The sequence below is a fragment of the Rhinolophus hipposideros genome, assembly GCF_964194185.1.
Source record: "Rhinolophus hipposideros genome assembly, chromosome: 9".
Classification (NCBI taxonomy): domain Eukaryota; kingdom Metazoa; phylum Chordata; class Mammalia; order Chiroptera; family Rhinolophidae; genus Rhinolophus; species Rhinolophus hipposideros.
Genome location: NC_138055.1, coordinates 10,259,697 through 10,277,294, shown reverse-complemented (window position 1 = coordinate 10,277,294; position 17,598 = coordinate 10,259,697). Strand labels below are relative to the sequence as shown.

Sequence of the window (17,598 nt, the reverse complement as noted above, 5' to 3'; positions counted from 1 at the left end):
GGTCTCCACTCTCTGCGTGGACCCAACCCCCACTAGGTCTTATGTTCTCACCTTCCCATTCCCTTTGCCCCAATCCCTTATTTATTCCATGGACCTATTTCTTAAAGGGCCAGAGAGCAAGTGCTTTAGACTTTGTAGGCCGTGTCTATGTAGGAACTAATCGATTCTGCTCTGACAGCATGAAAACAACCAGAGGTGACAGCGAAGGAAGGAGTGTGGCTGAGCCCAGTACACCTTCATCCACACCAACGGGCGGTGAGCGGCACGGGGCTGGTGTGATGTATTCCACTTTTCTATCCCAGCCCACCCTCTGTGCCTCTGTAACCTGCCTCAGATCTCTTAGAATGAGCAAGAGGTATGAATACATGAATACAAAATTCTACATAGCAGCAACATCGGTTCATCATAGAAAATGTGAACAATATGAGAAACCAGAAAGGGGAAAGCCGCCCCTAAAGAAGATGCTGGAGCATTTTCTTGTCAGCCCTGTCAACAAACTAGAAACTGCTCAGGGCCTCCCCTGGGCGAGGAAATGATGGGATCCCAGGGTTCGCTGGTTGTAAGCGGCCTTGGGCTAATGCTGGGGTGTTTGCAGAAGAGGAAATAAGGCACACACCTGGTCAAACTTCTTCTGCTTCTTCTCCAGGGTGGAGACACTCTGCCGCTGGTGGTCCAGGTCCACGAGCAGATCGTCCAGCTCCTGCTGCAGCCGCGTCTTGGTCTTCTCCAACTTGTCGTAGGCGGCCACCTTCTCCTCATGGCGCTGGCTCAGCCCTTCCAGGTCCTTCTGGAGTTTCCTCTTGGTTTCCTCAGCAGTCTCCAGGCACCCCACGCCATCCTCCATCTTCTTCTTCATGTCGGTCACCTGGGCAGGAACAAGGAGTAAGGAGACACCCAAGAAGGTTCAGGTAACACACCTGTGCCTGGGCCGCTACCCCATGAACAGGGGGCCAGGGAGCCAACCCAGTGATGGAGCCTTCCTTCTTCCACCAGGGCGAGGAAAATGGAGTTTCTGCAGAGGTCGTCTGCCTAGTGCATGGAGCCAGGAGAAGGCCAATGCCACAGGTCAACTTTGGGGGGGCCTCTCCATCGTGCCCTACACCAGGCCTCTCGTTTACAAAGACCGAAGCCCAGAGGAGGGGGCATCCTCGTCACCTGGTCCCAGGCAGCAGAGCCAGTACCCTCTGGGGAACTGTGTGCTGGAGGCAGGACCACAGGGTCCATCCCACAGCCCCTTCTGCCACCACGCGCACATGCTGCCCACTCCGGCCCAGACCACGGAGCAAACCCAGCCCGTCCTGACTTGGCGCAGACCCTCTGGCCTGGCGCATTTAAGTCCCAAGACAGAAGCCAGAACAGGGCTCTTGATCTATTTTTGGTCATGATTCAGCGACAGTCTAGAGCAGACCTAGACTCCTTCTCATAATAACCTTCTGATACGACAAGACAAAATATATAGGACTGTCAGGAAAGCCGGTATAGGAAAATTGTCAAGTATTTTTTAAAGCTGTGGATCAGTAACCCATGTGCTTCTTTACTAGCACATAACATAGCAGCCTCCTACTGACATTCCCAAAGCCCTGCCGTGGCTGGGACATGGTGACCGGTGGTTTCTGGTGAACAAGGCCACAAATACTGCTACTGCCAAGGCTTGTTGCCGCCATTCATAAGGAAGGACATGCTAGATGTCAGCTAGACACTGGTGAAAGAAAGATGTTCTGTCTCCTCCCTCCAAGGTCACGGATCCCTGAATTCTACCTGGGGACTCAGGGATAAGAGCCCTGGGCTGGAGCGTACAGGAGACCTCCCCCGGCTTCAAGGCGGGGCACTCAGTGGGTAGGGCTATGCCCCCGGTGTCTGTGTCTGGGCAGGGCCTGCCCCAGCCTACAGAATCCAACCAGCTTCCCGGAGCCGTTAGGAAGCGCGGGGGGTCTCGTGGGGGCGCCAGCACCGAACCTGGGCCTGGAGGGTGGCTATCTGCTTCTCCAGGTTCCGTTTGGCCTCCTCTTCCTCCTCCAGCTGCTCCTTGAAAGAGTTCTTCTCGTCTTCCATCTGCTTCAGCTTGGTGCTCAGGCTCAGCTTCTGCCGGTTCTCCTCCTGCAGCAGCTCCTACACCGAGGACGAGAGGGGTACAAGGCTCAGGAGTGTGGCGTCAGAGCCTTACGGTCCCCACACCTTTGACAGGAGGGAGCAGCTGGTAAAGAGCTGGTGGTGAGCCAGCAGGACTGAGACCCCGTGGATACAGGGGAGGACAGGACATCAGAGCTCTGGGACCGAAACCCAGAGGTCTGGCAGCTGATACTGGGTGGGCAGAGTCCTCCCTCCCAGGAGAGGTCCAGCAGCAGGGACGCCCGCTGCCCTTACCTGTGTGTCCTGCAGCTGGGACTCCAGCGTGGAGAAGTCCTTGGTGAGCTTGCTGGACTTGCTGTCAGACTGGGTGAGAAGACCTGTCACATTGTCCAGCTCGACCTGCACAGGGGTGGGAAGGACAAAAGCCCATAAGCTCAACCATGATTGCTCTGGCGCCACCTCGGCGCTTTTAGGCAAAGCTGGACCCGAGTCCCAGGCTGAACCCAGCAGCCTTGCTGCGGAACCAGTGAAGCAAGAGAGCAAGAGCCCCGGAGATGTGGGCCAAGACTGAAGAAGAGCTGCGGAGGGACCGCTGCCCGGGCTCGGGCGGCGAGGGAGGCCTCACCTGCAGCTTGGTGACCTTGTCGGCCAGCTCCGTGCGCACTCGCTCTCCCTCGGTGAACTTCACCTGCAGCTCCTGCAGCTGAGCCTCCACTTTCTTCCGCTTGTGCTCTGAGTCCCCTTTGCCCTGAAGCAGGGCCTTCACCTCGTTAGCCAGCTCCCCTCGCTCATTCTCCAGGGTCTGCTTAGCCTTCTCAAGGTTGGCTTTTACCTGGTAGGGACGGAAGCGAAGGCGTGAAAAGGGGCACCTGTGCCCTGACGTGAGGCTGGTTGTTCTAATAGTCCTGGAAGAACCACTGGGTCCAGATCCAGAAACTGTTGTCTCTGCAGCAAAAACAATGTTGGGCACGTTCAGGGGACAAGGGGCCAGCAAGAGCCCTGGCCTGATCTGCCCTCATCACCCAACAAGTACCTGACGCCCAGCACGTGTCCTCACCTCTGAGGACCCCAGCGTCCCCACCCCTCACACAACCCCCGCCCAGCCTCCCTCATGGGTGAAGGGAACGTTCAAGTGCCCCACGGCATTGCTGATGTTTGATTCCAGTGCTAATATTGTAGGGTGAGGAAAATTGTAATTATTGTTAGACAGCAGCCAATAAAGCCTCTTTGAAATTTGATATTCAAAAATACTAACATAATGCTCTTCCAAAAGAGTAAAGTGGAGTTTATGGAATAAAGGGGACAGCCCCATTCTAGTCTGCACCGAGATGCCCACAGGTCATGGGCAAGGTAAACCAGAACCCGTGTGAATGCAAAGGCATGTTGGGTAAAAACAGCTAAAGGATAAAGAAAGGCTTCATCCTGTGCAGAACCAGGTGGAAGTTTAAGGAAGACAGGTGGGCAAAAATATTTTATAGGCTGCCACACGGAAGAGCCTTTGACCTCTTCGGCTGACGCCAAGAGTGGCTGTGAGCTGGGAGCCACAAGAGACAGGACATGTCCTGTTAAGGAAGTGCCCGGGCATCAGCTGCCTGGCAGAGAAACCAGCTGGGGGGACTAATATGCCCAGAGTTTCCCAGGAAGACTCCGGCTGACCACTTGCTGGGGAGGTTCTAGAGGACCTTCCGAAAGGGGACCCTCAGGCCCTCTGAAACTCAGTTTCAGGGTCACTCCAGTTCCTTGAAGCTTTCTGGCCTGGCAGGTTGTTGAATAGAATAATACGTGTACTTGAACTTACTGAGCCCTTACTATCTAAGTGCTTTACATGCCATCAACTCCAATTCTCACATAAACATGTAAGACAGACCTAGCATTAACCTCCTTTATAGATGGGGAAACTGAGGCACAGAGGTTTGTACTTGCCCAAGTCGCACGGCTGCTAAGGGCTGGAGCTGGACTCCGACCCAGGCAGCCTGTTGCTGGAGCCACTCAGCTCAGCGGGACTGGCAGCTGGTCTCCAGGAGGGCCCCTCTCCTGAAAGCAGCACGGCCCCCACCTGCAGTCACGGAGCCCGTTTCTGGGGGAGCCCACGCACCCGCTTTGTCTGTTCCAGCTGCTCAGCCAGCTCCTCCACAGCCTGTGAGTGCTTCTGCCTCATCTCCTGGATCTGGGCCTCGTGGGTCTTTGCCTCATCCTCAAGGGTCTTCTTCAGGATGTTCACTTCTTGTTCACGTTTGGACCTGGAGAGAAACGCCCTCAGAATGGAGGCCAGGGACCCTGGAGTGATGCTCCCCTGGGGCTCGTCCCTGCCTGCAGAGACACTGGCCGCCCAGGCAGCTTTTCTGTCTGTGGGCCTCCCTCCTCAGCTCTCCATCCTATAGCCCAGGCTATACCTCCTTTGGACAGGCTTCTCTGTACCTTGACACCCTTGAAGCCTATCCTATCTCACCCAAACCAGGTTTTTCAATAGGTCTTCTACTCAGTAGAGAGAAGATGCTGAGGACCCTTCAGCTTCCATGCCTTCTGGTACCTGATAATAAGGCCACAGTGGACGTGCAGACACCGAGGACCCACCCTTTCCAGGGTACGGCCTCCTTTTCCCTGTCTGACTCAGCCAGTTGGCCCCGCGGCACACCTGAGCTCCTGCTGAGCAGCTGTGGAATCCAGGGTGTCCTCCAACTCTGTTTTCAGAGCCTCCAGCTCTTCCCCGAGGTCCCGCTTCTGCTTCTCAGCTTTATTCCGAGAAGCACGCTCAGACTCCAGGTCTTCCTGGAGTTCAGAGATCTGAGATTCCAGCTCGCGGATCTTCTTTAGGGCCATGTTCTTCTGGGTGGCTTCTTCCTCCACTCTGTCAAAGAAACCAACAACATCAGGATGAGGCTATCTCATCTTCAAAGAACAGAGTTCGCATTAAAGCTTTAAGATTTCACTTTCCAAATTAAAATTCAGTGCTTTAAACATAAAAAGGAGCTCAAAAAAAAAAAATAAAAAAAAAAATAAATAAAATAAAAAGGAGCTCAAATGTTAAACAAACAAAAAGGAAATAAAGTGCCACAGTCCATGAGACTGCAACAAAATAAAAATACAAATGTGCCACAGATTTGGGGTGATAATGTATCAATGCAGTTCCTCAGTTGTAACAAATGTATCTCTGGTGCACATGCTGATACTGGGGGGGGGGGGGCTGGAGGGAAGGTTTATTGGAATTCCTCATACTCTGCTCAATTTTGCTGTGAACCTAAAACTGCTCTAAGAAATAAAGTCTATAAAAAAAAAAAAGAAAGAAAGAAAGAAACAGAAAAAGCATGCCAGTGGCCAATAAAGTAAAAAAGGAAAAGAATGTTTATGGTTGGGTAATATTGAAGATGACTTTTTGGGGATTACCAACAAATGACAAAGCCTTAGACTGTGCTTTTAGTGGGCGGGAAATGTTTTGCTGTGAAATGGCTTCTAAGACAGTAGCAGAGCGAACGCTCCCAGCTCACTGATGCGCCAAGAACCAGGGCAGGAAGCGTCAGGAAACGCTGGCACTGGCCACCCATGGGCAGGCTGATGCGGGGACTCACCTGGCCAGGGCAGCCTGGAGCTCCTCCTCCTTCTTGGCCAGCTGCATCTTGAGCTCGGCGATCTGAGCCTGGAGCTCAGCGATCTGGTCGTTGAGGTCCGTGGAGTCTCCTTCCAGCTTCCGGCGGGTCTTCTCCAGCTCCTGACGCTGCTTCTCCTCTCTCCGGAGGCGTTCTGAGAAGGACGGACGGGGAGAAGCCAACAGAGCCTCAGGGGTCATAGACTTTACTGTCTTTGTTTCTCATTCTTACATAAATACTGCGTATTTATTCTAAAACGTGTGAAGTTTAAAGACTCCCAATACAGACACTTGCACCAACTCCTGGATGAAGGAAAAGAACATTACCCGCCAGTGAGCTACCTGGTTCCTGTCTCTCCACCTGCTGACCTTCCCATCAGGGGAACCACTTTCCTGAAGTTTGTGTTTATAACTCCCTCGTTTTCCTTTAAGGCTGTACTGTATCTGTGTCCCTAAAAAATGCGTCTAGTTTTGCGTGAATATGAAGTTAAACGCAGTCGGTAGTTTAGGGTCAGGGTCCAGTGGGCTGTACAATTCCTGTTATGACGTCCCTTAGGTCGTCTCCTTACCCTTACTGTGCCTCATCCGAATCACAAGGATAAAAGACAACCTCCTTCCTTAGGTGGTGGTGAGCCTCACGAGAGTTAGTATCTGAAAGCACTCAGACCAGTGCCTGGCCCACAGCACGCGCTCAAAGGGTTCGTGACTGTCATTCCTTGTCCTGCCTTCGTCACTCAGTATGATCTTGAGATTTAACAAGTGTCACTGCAATTGATCCCTTTGGACTTCCGTCTGGCATTCCACTGTATGAATAGTGGATTTATCTTCTACTCTATGACTGACAGGTATTTCGGTTGTGTTCATTGGGTCCCATCACGAACCAGGCTGCCGTGAGAGTTCTTGCCCACGACTCCCACTGGAGATGGGATGAGAGCACTGGGTCGTAGGCACACAGAGCTTCAACCTCAGGGGGCGAAGCCAGATGGTTTTCCTGTCACCTGCCAGTATACACTCCCACCAGCAGAGTGAGTGAGTGTGTGTGTGTGTGTGTGTGTGTGTGAGTGTGTGTGAGTGTGTGTGAGAGAATGTGTGTGTGTGCGTATGTGGGTTCTGATTGTTCTATCTCTGTTAATCCTTGCTAGTGTCAAAGTTCATGTGTGCCAGTCCAGTGGGCGTGCCACTCCTAGACCTCTTGGGGGATGGAGCCTTTCAGGTGAGGGAACAAGTCTGTGGGAGGAGGTCTCTATCAGGACCTCCATTCCCCTTGACGACCTGACTCACCTCGTCCCACACAAATGTGGGGAGCCCAGCGGGGCCATGAAACCAAGCCGGGAAAATCTCCCTGGCAGTCAGCCCGCATCATTTCAGCCCAACATCCACTGGGCATCAACAAGTGCCCTGGACACACTAGGGTCCCCGCGTCTCCACAGAGGGGACAGTGATTTCTGGCAGGAGCTCAGAGCTCTGGGAATTCCCCTACCCCCACTTGGTCCACTCCTCTCAAGGGGCAGGAGCAAGGGGTCTACAGACAATCACACACCTGTGTGTCTACCCTGCCCTCACCATCACCGATCCCCAGGGCACAGGGAGACAGACACGATCTGTCACCAAGCCCCAAGTCAAGCAATGACCTCTCACAATATCAGTCTAGAATTTTCCAGTATGCACCATGTATCCACATGCATTATGTAGTGTAGTCCTCACAAATGCTCTTTCACTGTGTCCCGATAGAGGTAAGAGAAACCAAAGCTCATGGAGGTGAAGTAAAAGGTACAAGATTACACGGCTAGTAAGTGGCAGAGCTGCGGGTCAACCTAGAACCTCTAAGGAAGTCTCAACAGCTTGTGAAATGTATGGTGCACGACAGCCGGGAAAAGCCAGAGCCATTCTCTGAACGCTCTTCACTTGGGGGAACCTCCCCAACCTCACAATGGCCCAGAGCCCCATGGGGACCAGGTGCAGAACCCTAGGTCTGAGGCGGTAGCTGGCTGCTGCAGCCCCCGAGCCTCGCCCATGCAGAGCGAGCGTGAAACCCGCCTGGCGCTCCCACTCCTGATAGCGAGACCCAGGCTGGCCCTGGAGTGGACGCCTCGGCTCCCATCACCCCTCTTACCCTCCAGGTCAGTGATCATGGCCTCATGTTTGTTCTTGAGCTTGGCAAGGCTCTTTGATTTCTCCTCCTCTTCCGTGAGGTTGGTGGTGAACTCAGCTATTCTGTCTTCCAACAGTTTCTTCTCCTGGGGGTGAGGGGAGGGTGGTCAGAGCTTAGGTCAGCTGAGCAGATGCTTCAGCTCTCTTCAAAGTATAAGTCCCCCAGAAATTCAGGTTTGGAGGGACAAGGCCTTAAATACTTGAATCAGTAGGACTTCGTGGATCAAAGGAGTCCCTTTGGAAGGTCACTGGCTCCCCTGAGGTAGCTGGATAAACTTCCCTGTTGTATAAATGTAGGTACCCAAGCCCACTGGCCCTGTTACCCCTCTGGGCTCAGGTAAGAAAGGCTTCCAGGTAGCGGCTAGTGTTGGTGAGGGAATTCAGGCACGAAGGCTCCACCTTCTCCACGCCCCGTCTCGCCCACCCAGTGGGCTGTGACCTCCTCACGCCCCTCAAGTGCCCCAGGCTGCTCTCCTCAGTGACTACATTGTGTGGCCACCACTAGAGTCCTAATCTCAGTAGGGACACCCCCACAACAGCGACCACATAGCATCCATAATAAATACACGCCGCCACTCAGCGTGAGCGGCTCCCTCCCTGAGTTAGTTTCGGGCAGACATCCTGCCACTGCAATCCCGACCCCCTACCCTCGGGGGATCAAGGACAGCGTTCTGACCCTGCCCTTCCTTGTCCTTGAACACAACTCCCAGCTTTCATCTGCTCACTTAGCTGATGGAGCCAACCTGGTTCTCAGAAGAAAGAGTCACCACCTTGGAGACAGCTGAAGGAGAGGCACCCCCACCTTAACACCAAGCCACCAAGATGCCCAAATCCGAGCAGTGACTGATACGTGATGGTTCAGCTCTACCAAGTCTCGGGTCTCAAAAGCTCGTGAAGAGCTTTACTCAGGAGAAATATCAAAGCTTTCCCTCGGGCCCCACTCAGTTAGGAGAAACATCCCCTCACATAAGACCCCGGAGCCCCGAGGCCACAAGACACCCAGGAAGAAGACACCACTAGGGAGCAGAAGCCACAGGGCTGCAGTCAGGAGACGTGGGGAGATGCACGGCCTGCTCTCCACAGCCCACATCGCTGCACGCCCGAGGCCTCACCTTGGCCAGTTTGCAGTTCTGGTCTTCCATAATGATTTGGTCTTCTTCCAGCTTCTTCAGTTTGGCCTCGGTGGTCACCTTCTCCAGCTGCAGCTTCTGGCGGGCGCTCTCCTCCTCCTCCAGCTGCTCCTCTAGCTCCTACCACCAAGATGGAGAGACTGTGAGGAGCGCAGGCCCAACCAGTGCAGCGGTGTGGCCAAGAAGTGGCCCAACCCCTATTCGTGGGGTCCCACATTTAAAACGGGGATGTGTGGACAAGAACCCTGGTCCAATCACGTAGTCGCTTGTTCTGAGGTGCTTCCTTTGGCAAACTTCCCGCCAGCGATGACGTGGGCAGAGGGCACAGCTGACTGTCCCCGCTCCTCAGGCCAGCTGGAGCAGGACCGAGGGAGGGACAGTGAGCTGGCCTTGGTGCTCACCTGGGCAGAGCACATGTGTGAGAAGCAGCCGCCCCACAGAGACCAGCCCGAGGCCGCACCAGTGGACAGAGCTGAAGAGTGCACCTCCCGTGGCACCTGGCTCACCTGGCTGTGTGCTCCCCAGCTCCGGCGCCGCCCCGCACCCGTGTCTGGCGCCCACCCCCGCCCGCTCTCCGGAGGGGAGGCAGAGTGTTACCTGGATGTTCTGCTGCATCTTCTTCTTCTCCGCCTGCAGGTGCTGGCAGCGCTCCTCCTCCTCTTCCACCCTGGCCTCAAGGTCATGGCAAATCTCTTCCAGCTCCTGCTTCTTGGCGGTCAGGCGGGCCCGGAGCTCCTCAGCCTCGGCACACAGTTCTGTTTCCGCCTGGAGCTGCTCCTGCAGCTGTAACTTCTCTGCCATGAGCTGCAAAGAACATGTGGAAAACGCAATCTCCTTGCAACCTGCTCCAGCCACTCCAGGACAGATGCAGACGTTCTCCAGCTCCAGCTTCCGGAGGGAGAGGACCAGGCTGACAAGAGCAGTCTCCATCTCGAGAGTGCGTCAGCTCCAGGAGGCACTTTCGAAACACCACATCCTTTATCCTTTACCACTTTTGCGTGAGCTGTACACCAAGAACCCTAGGAAACAGGCTCAGAGAGGCCTTGAACCCAACAGGCAGAGCTTCCCATCCCATCGGAAGGCCTCCCTCCATCACACAACCTGAAGGAAGTCTACAGAGAAATTAACCATTTTTCTACAGTAAAATAGCTCCTTCAACTCCAAACGTGCCTCGCCTACAAGTGGCCAGCAGGTGGCAGCACTGGAGCAGCTGCACCACTTGGGCTGAGTCCACACTCACCTGGGATTGGAGCGTCTCCATCTCTGTGAGCCTGTTCTCAGCAGCCAGCTGCTTCTCTCGGACTTTCACCAACTCCTCCTCCTTGGCCATCATCTCCTCCTCCTGCCGGCTCACCTGCAGCAGCGGCTTGACCTAGGAGAGGAGATGGAGACAGATACGCTCAGCTGAAGATGTGTGTCCCAGCCAACAAGTCATGAAGCTGTCCCCTCACCTGTGGAAGCGTGAGTTCATGAATGAGGGGTAACTAGGCACGCTGTGGGGTGCAAACGGGTACAATCTTTCTGAAAATCAATTTTGGATGCTGTATGCCACAGATTTCTGACTCTCTATATCTGCATGCACGTTCATGACAGCATTGTTTATTATGGAGAAAAATTAGGACTCAGAAAAAGACCCATCACTGGGAAAGTAGCCAGATAAATTATGAAACATTTCTAGGAAACAGTATGCTTTTTTTTTTAATGATACTCATGAAGAATTTTAAATAGAAAATGCAAAATACAAGACTGTTTATACAAGTCAGAGCTCAGCTATGTAAGAATGTATATAGTTTACATAGCAGAGACTTACAGGACGTTAAAAAAGAAGACAGCGGGAATAAATATTGAAACAGCTATTCAATATTGATGTTGGCTCGGGGTTGAAGAGATTATGGGTGAATTTTTATTTTCTCCTTTATGCTTTTTGTTAAGCCTAACTTTTCACAATTACCACAATCTATTATAGACAAAAGCAGACAACTTCAATAATAAAGGGGTTCTTTTAAGCTAGGAAGGACCTGTCTAGTTGTGTGCAAGGATTCTGACTGGCTGTCCATGGTGGCCCAGGGGTGGGGGGTAGCAGCGCACCATGACACGTGAGAAGTAGCAGGCAAGGTCTTTACATCTTGGAAGCTGCTGTTTGAGCCACTCTAGCCCAGCCCAACAGCAGACCATGGATGGCCATCCACAGCGGACAAAAGCCATGGCTCACGTGCCTCTCGACCCCATAGGGCAGGACAATCCCGGGCTCACGCTGCTGGGCCCAGGGGAGGAGGCAGAGTGCCCCGCCCAGGGGGCATGAGTCCTGCACGGAGGCCAGCGTGAGGCCTGCTCGTGCTCTCTGCCACGACGGAAGCTGGCAGAGCTCCACCCGGGGCAATGGCGAGGGAGGGCCCTTCCAGGACCCACCTTGGTGAAGAGTCGCCACCACTGCCAGTTCCGCAGCTTGAGGTAGGCGGCGCAGTTCCTCTGCAGGACCTTCATGGCCGTCAGCTGCTGCTGCCGCTTGGCAAAGGCCCTGCGAAGAGGGACACGGTCAGCACTCAGGCCAGGGGACGGCAGACTTCGAACCCATCAGTCCTGCCCTCACTCCCAGAAGCTTTTCTGGAGAGACAACCCCTGCCTGGGGCCCCTCAAGACAGAGGTGTAGGGAAAGAGGCTGGCCTTGGGGTTGAGTCCCATGGGTGACCTGGCAGAGGGTGATAAGATAACCCTCCTTCACTGAGGAGCACTTGAGCTCACGGGCTGAAAGCCCCTTGCGCACTAACTACAGATCCGAGTCAGGCGTGATCGCTGGTCATTCAATCAGTCTCCTGACTTCAGTTTCCCTCCCTCAGGCCACCCCCAGAGCTCGAGCGCAGTCACAGGGGCTCCAAGGACTGACGTGCAGCTGCGACACCCACTGTCCTGCAGCAGGTGAGCCCCCGACTACCAAAGAAGCTGCTCCTGGGAACTTGGGGTACTCTGGGGACTGCCAGGCTCCCCAACAAGGGACACAGCAAGGAATACCAGTGCACAGGAGCTTTCGGGGCAGGCAAATCCAAGCGCAGTCACCTGTCCACGTGGTCACTTTAAACATCAAGCAGAAATCCAGGAAGCAGGAGGGCAGGGAGCCATGTGGGCCTCCCTCGGGCAGACACCTGACTGGCATTAGGGCGACCGAGGCCACAGCTTCCTAAGTGCCCTTCTCCACCAGCACAGCTCGGGAGGCCCTGAGTGCGGGCCGGGCTGGGTGGAGGCTGGCGACTCCAGGAACTCACTTTCTGGCCAGGTAGCCCCTGCAGCAGGCCTGGAACCCAATGATGACGTCAGTGATCTTCAGGTCCCGCTCCTCCTCCAGGTGGGCCAGCACACCAGCCCGGAAGAAGACCTTGCTCTGGCCGATGCGGTAAAGGTTGCCGTCGAGCTCCAAAGCTTTGATCTAGACAGGGGAGAGCAGGCCGTTTGTTGTGTGCCACCCCGCAGCCCTCGACCAACACCAAGAGCCTGCCTTAGCCAGGGGAGCGGCTGAGAGACAGAGTCAGTCCTGGAGCTGCTGCTTCTCTGCTGGGTATACTGTCTCCCGGGGCTCGGGGGTGGGGGGGTGCTGGGAAGAGGGGCAGGCGGGTTCCAGCACGAGGCAGGGTGACAAGTCAGAATCGAGGAGAAACACAGGACCTCAGGATTAAAGGGAACTCAAAGGTCCTCCTCTTTCTTCTGCCTGCCGCCTCTGCACTCTCTAGTCATGCGCCTCAAACGCCCAGGCCACCACCCTCCAAGCTAGGCGTCATCATCGTCATCACTGAGAGCAGCACGCACTCCAGAAAAGGCCAGGCCCAGGATCAAACACTAATTAGGTGATCCCGGGCCTTAACCTCTATGAGACCACGTCTCTTCGGCTATAAAATGGGAACGCTTTAACAGAAAAACTTTAACGAAGCAAATCATAACATAGTGGAGATCTGGGAACACAACGGGAGAATGCAGGAAGTGCCGAGCATAGGCTTAAGCAGCAATGAGCACTGAGTACAGTTCAGCCACCATTGTTATTGGTGAGAAATTTCAGAACAATAACGAGGTCCTCTTGTGGAGCCCACCGGCAAGGGTCTGTCAGCCTGGGAGAGAAGGGATTTAGGACAAGCTCCGAAAAAGTGGAGCCTTCAGTAGGATAAGTGGGATCTGGGGACCCTTGGTGACCATAAATGGCTCTGGCAGTCCTGGATGAGGCCCCGGGAGGAGAAGTGAAAACCAGGAGAGGTGAAGCCAACGTGGGCATCTCCCCTCCCTGCACAATGAGCCCCAGGATGTGTCCGATCTTCCACGCACAGTGGGGAGAGAAGGGGAACTGCCTGTGTCTTAAGGAGGGACACCCTTCACTGGCCAGCAACCAACCAAGTCTCCTTGAAAGTGTGGCCCAGACACCAGCGGGAGGCACGCCCCCCACCCCGTCCACCACACCTTTTTTCCCATCAGCTAGTGAGCGTCAGAGAGCAGGGACCTGTGTGTCTTCTCCCTCCGTTTCCTTGGCCTCATTCTCCCTATCACTTAATTCAGTGCTTTGCACACAGCAGGTGTTGAATTTTTCTTCCCTTTTCTCTTTCCTCCCACCAACCTCCCACCCCCCAGCCTATCGTCTCCCTCATCTTCTTTGGAAAGAATGCAGGGAAAAGCAAAAGCAGTGGCTGCTAACGCTGGACCCATCAGAAAGAGGACGCCTACAAAGTAGAAAATGACAGGGCGAGCTACCGCGGGGTCTTTGTTCACTCAGCAGAGTTCAGCGTGCTCACTGCTGGTGCGCACTGCTCCAGGGGAGGAGGAAGAGCGAGAGGAAGGGCCCGTAAGTGCTTCAGGCTGACCCTGGCGGCTTCAGGCCAGTCGCGGGCTCTGGGCTTGCTGTCCCGGCTGCGAGCTGCCCTGCCAACCACACTGGGCATGAATATTGGGAGCGTGAGCAAGAAAGTAGGAGAGTGTGCACCAAAAGGGACTGTCTCACGTCAGAGCTCTGCCATGCCACAGCTTTCATCTCCACACCACCCTGGTCCCACAAGCCACCCATCACTATCCGAGGGCCAAAGGGGCTGCCACTCAGGACAGCTGGCAGAATGAGAACCGAAGCAGTGGACGGCCAACAGAGCACGGGCGTCAGCTGACGCACAGGGCACCCATCCAGTGGGCATGCACCAGCCAAAGGTCCTCCCACACAGAGGGAGCTCAACTCACCATGAGCACACACGCCTGCTTCCCATCCATGAAGCCCTTAGGGATGGAATTTGGTGTCAGGATCTCATATCTGAAGAAAAAAAGGGAAGCTGGGTCAATTCACCCCTTGCTTCAATTCCACATGGCCTGGAATATACGTGAGAAAGGACCATCCCTACAGTGAAGCAGACGTGAGATTCCTTTCACAAAGTCTAATGAAATCAGACGTTCAGCATAGCTCAACCTGCTCTTTCCTTAGGCTGAATGACACAAGGAAGGTTTGGTGTTTTCCAGAAAGCAAATGGAAACTCACACTGGACTACTTCACTCACTCATGGGTGAGCTTTAGGTTGGGCTTTCTAACTGCTAACTGCCCCATCTCAGCGTCTGTAAGCCCGGAAGGCTCCTCTTCTCTGAGGTAACGCAAGGAACTGTTATGTTAGTGAACGGGATGGTCCAAGAAATAGAGGCTGAGTCATGATGGCACCTGACACTAAAGAGTCCTTAGGCAAATAGGAGCGCCACCAATCTTCCTCTCTGTACACATGGCAAAAAGCTGCAGTGCTCACCATGGTAATAAAAGTTCAACTGAAGCTTATAGCAAATAAACCATGTGAAGTAATAAAAACACCACGGGGTGGGGCGGAGCTGCAGTGTTCTGTGACTTCCATTTCCGTAAAGCGCCTCCAATACCCAAGTCTCTGACTGACCTTCGGGGAATTTCTTTTCACAGCTCCTCTAACTAGAGCAGGCGGCCCCAGGCCCCGCAGTCACTAGGCGTGAAAGCCAACAAGATGACTTTCGCTTCAGTAACAAAAGGGGGGAATCCCATCTCACGTAGCGGGTGGAGCATGGAAGGAACGTGTGTGGAGCTGGCCAGATGTCCACTGGACACGGCTGAGAAAACGGCTCCCTCGCCAGAGGACCCTGTGCCGGGACAGACGGGCTGAGGCCCCGCTCACCTCTGGCGAAACTCCTGGAAGACCACCCGGTTGGGGAAGCCCTGACGGCAGATCCGAATGCCCTCGAGGACCCCGTTACAGCGCAGCTGGTCCAGCACCAGGTGGGGGTCCAGTTTGCCAGCCTGGAGGAGAAAACACACGTATGTGGTCTTGCTTCTGTGCCTAGGAATTCTGTGCGAAAGGCTGGGTGGGTCCCTTTGGACTCAACAGGGCAAAAGCTCCCGGCACTCACTGCAGCCCACAGGTGTGGGCACCTAAGTTACACCTGCAGGCTCCGGGAGAGGCCACGAGACAGTGTAACCAAGTGGAAACGCGAGCTACAAATGGAGCCTCTCCCAGGAGAGCCTGCAGCCAGCCTGCAGAGGCACTGCACTGAGGGCACTCTGTGTGCTGTGGGGGAGGAACCGCTGCTGCCGGGGACAGACAAGGGCCGAACGCTGCACGCGTAGCCTGCCCATGCCCAGCGCCCGAGCGGACGCACCTTCTTCTCGTGGTTGGGGATGATGCAGCGAACAAAGTTGGGGTTGGTGTTCCTGAGCGTGGCCATGAGCTTGGCCAGCTGCTCCTTGTAGAGCTGGCCCACGGTGCGGAACATGCCCTTCCGCGTCTTGAAGGCCCCGGGCAGCGCCGTCTCCGACATGCCGGCCACCTGGTCCAGGCCAATGATGCGATCCACTGCGGACACCAAGGAAACGCATGTGAATACCCGGTGGGGGTGGCAGGACAGGGAACAGACATCGGACAGAAAAAGACGTGCGACGACGGAACAGCAGGACCCTTTCTGCTTCGAGTCCACACCGTCATCTCCAGATGCCGAGACACTTGACCTCGAGAGCAGGAAGCAGGAAGGGGAAAGGCTGCAAAGCTGCTAAGGCAGGTCTGTCCCGGGGAGTGGTCCTCTGGCTATGTTCACGTCACCTATCTTCAGCGCACTTTGGAGGCTCCTATTCCCAGAGAGACACGAAAAAGCTACCACTGTGTTTTAGAACAGTGAGCCTTGCTAGTCCACCAGCCTGGCTCTGAGGAGGTGTTAAAACTTCTCTTACAGAATCTTGTGGTTCTCCGCTCACCGTTAAAAGAAAACCTTGTATCCTGAGTTCCCGCGGCCCTTCACCTGAGAGCGTGGCACTAGGAGTCAGAAGGCCAGAGCGCGAGAGCTACTCTGCCATCGTGTCCAGGACTGCTGAGCCCCTCTCCTGAGATGCCCCAGGCGGAGCTCTAAGCCAGGGACCCAGAGCAGCATGTGCTGGGGTCAGAGTGTTCAAAGGAACCACTAACCAACCGTGACGGTTTCAGGGTCTGAGGACCCCTCACGCCCTGTGGCTCGCTTTGTCTCGTCGCTCACATTTTATCATCTAAACCGACCCTCCAAGGAAGTCGCCCTCGTCAGTGCAGCTCACACCCAGAGCAATAAACTGAACTGCTTCCGCCAAGGCCAAAACAAAAAGAAACAAACCCAAAGCAGCCAGTGATTTAAGGTCGGTTTTAAGTGGGAGCCGACACTGAATTTGAAGACTTCCACTGCTGGACGTAAAGACTAAGAATTCTGTTGACAGTCTGTTTCCTACTCCTTTGTGGCCCGATCTCGATTACTTATTTGAAGACAGCAAAAAGGACAGACGTTTAAGACAAGCTGGGACTGAGGAAGGACCCGATGAACCAATGAAAACTGGGGGCGTTTCTGACTTCTGAACCCAGGGCCCATTTACTGGCCACCAAAGGTTTCTGGGAGTCGGGGGCTGGCTTGTGAAGGCTGGTCAGCTTGCCGGGAGGAAGGTCAAGTGTGCCCCATGACAACTCGTTGTTCGTGTGAGCCTGTCCTGGCCCCTGGAGGCCCCGCCCCCAAGGAGCAGGCGCTTGCTGCATGAACACACAAATGCCATGTTAGCTTTCATGTGTGCAAGCCCCTGGCGTCATGCTAGCACGTAAACCTCATGCAGAGACACCCACAGCCACTGAAGCAGTAAGACGCCGCCTTTAGCAGGTGGAGCTCTGAAGAGGATATGGGCTTTCCAACAAATGTTTTCCTTTTAAGGTCTATAACGTGAAGTCCCCAAATACCCAAACACAGCCCGACTTCCCTAGTTTTCTACAGGATGGCTGCGGTGGGCCAACGGGGAGGTGCTTGCCAACAAGCCCAGGGCAGACGAGGGAAGGGGCGGGCAGGCAGGAAGAGCCAGCGGTACGAAAAGCTCAGCAGCGTCTGTCGCACGGCTCTGGGTGCCCCACACAGGAGGGACGCCCCCCAGGGGGCCGGTCACCTGGTTCTAGGAGGAGAATGGGAAGCGCTGACAGAAAGAGGCTCTCTGAGTGCTCTGCATCTCTGCAACAGAGAGGTTAAAGCAAAACCCAGGCAGGGAGGAGAGGAAAGTGACAGAAACTGAAAAAGCCCCACCAGGCTACCAAGGAGAGGTGGGAGTGCAGAGGTATGGGGACGGGAACCTGCACGGCCAGCCTTCGGGCTGCGTGCGACTTCCCAGGCGTGGAAAGCGCTGTGGCTCGTCTGTGGCCAACAAAGCCCAGA

General features: G+C 54.7%; 1 protein-coding gene across 1 annotated transcript in view; it reads right to left on the bottom strand.

Annotated features, from left to right (window-relative positions):
• Positions 1–17,598, bottom strand: part of MYH9 (myosin heavy chain 9) — an 89,337-nt gene that overhangs the window by 7,954 nt on the left and 63,785 nt on the right. The window contains exons 16-31 of the mRNA XM_081059069.1: positions 15,556–15,749; positions 15,075–15,196; positions 14,134–14,203; positions 12,195–12,355; positions 11,344–11,452; positions 10,175–10,306; positions 9,532–9,738; positions 8,917–9,054; positions 7,767–7,890; positions 5,637–5,808; positions 4,706–4,918; positions 4,166–4,310; positions 2,696–2,902; positions 2,365–2,469; positions 1,957–2,109; positions 617–865 (exon numbers count right to left, since the gene is read on the bottom strand). Of these exons, the coding sequence (XP_080915195.1) occupies positions 617–865; positions 1,957–2,109; positions 2,365–2,469; positions 2,696–2,902; positions 4,166–4,310; positions 4,706–4,918; positions 5,637–5,808; positions 7,767–7,890; positions 8,917–9,054; positions 9,532–9,738; positions 10,175–10,306; positions 11,344–11,452; positions 12,195–12,355; positions 14,134–14,203; positions 15,075–15,196; positions 15,556–15,749 (2,501 nt within the window). The remainder of the gene's footprint in view (positions 1–616; positions 866–1,956; positions 2,110–2,364; positions 2,470–2,695; positions 2,903–4,165; positions 4,311–4,705; positions 4,919–5,636; positions 5,809–7,766; positions 7,891–8,916; positions 9,055–9,531; positions 9,739–10,174; positions 10,307–11,343; positions 11,453–12,194; positions 12,356–14,133; positions 14,204–15,074; positions 15,197–15,555; positions 15,750–17,598) is intronic.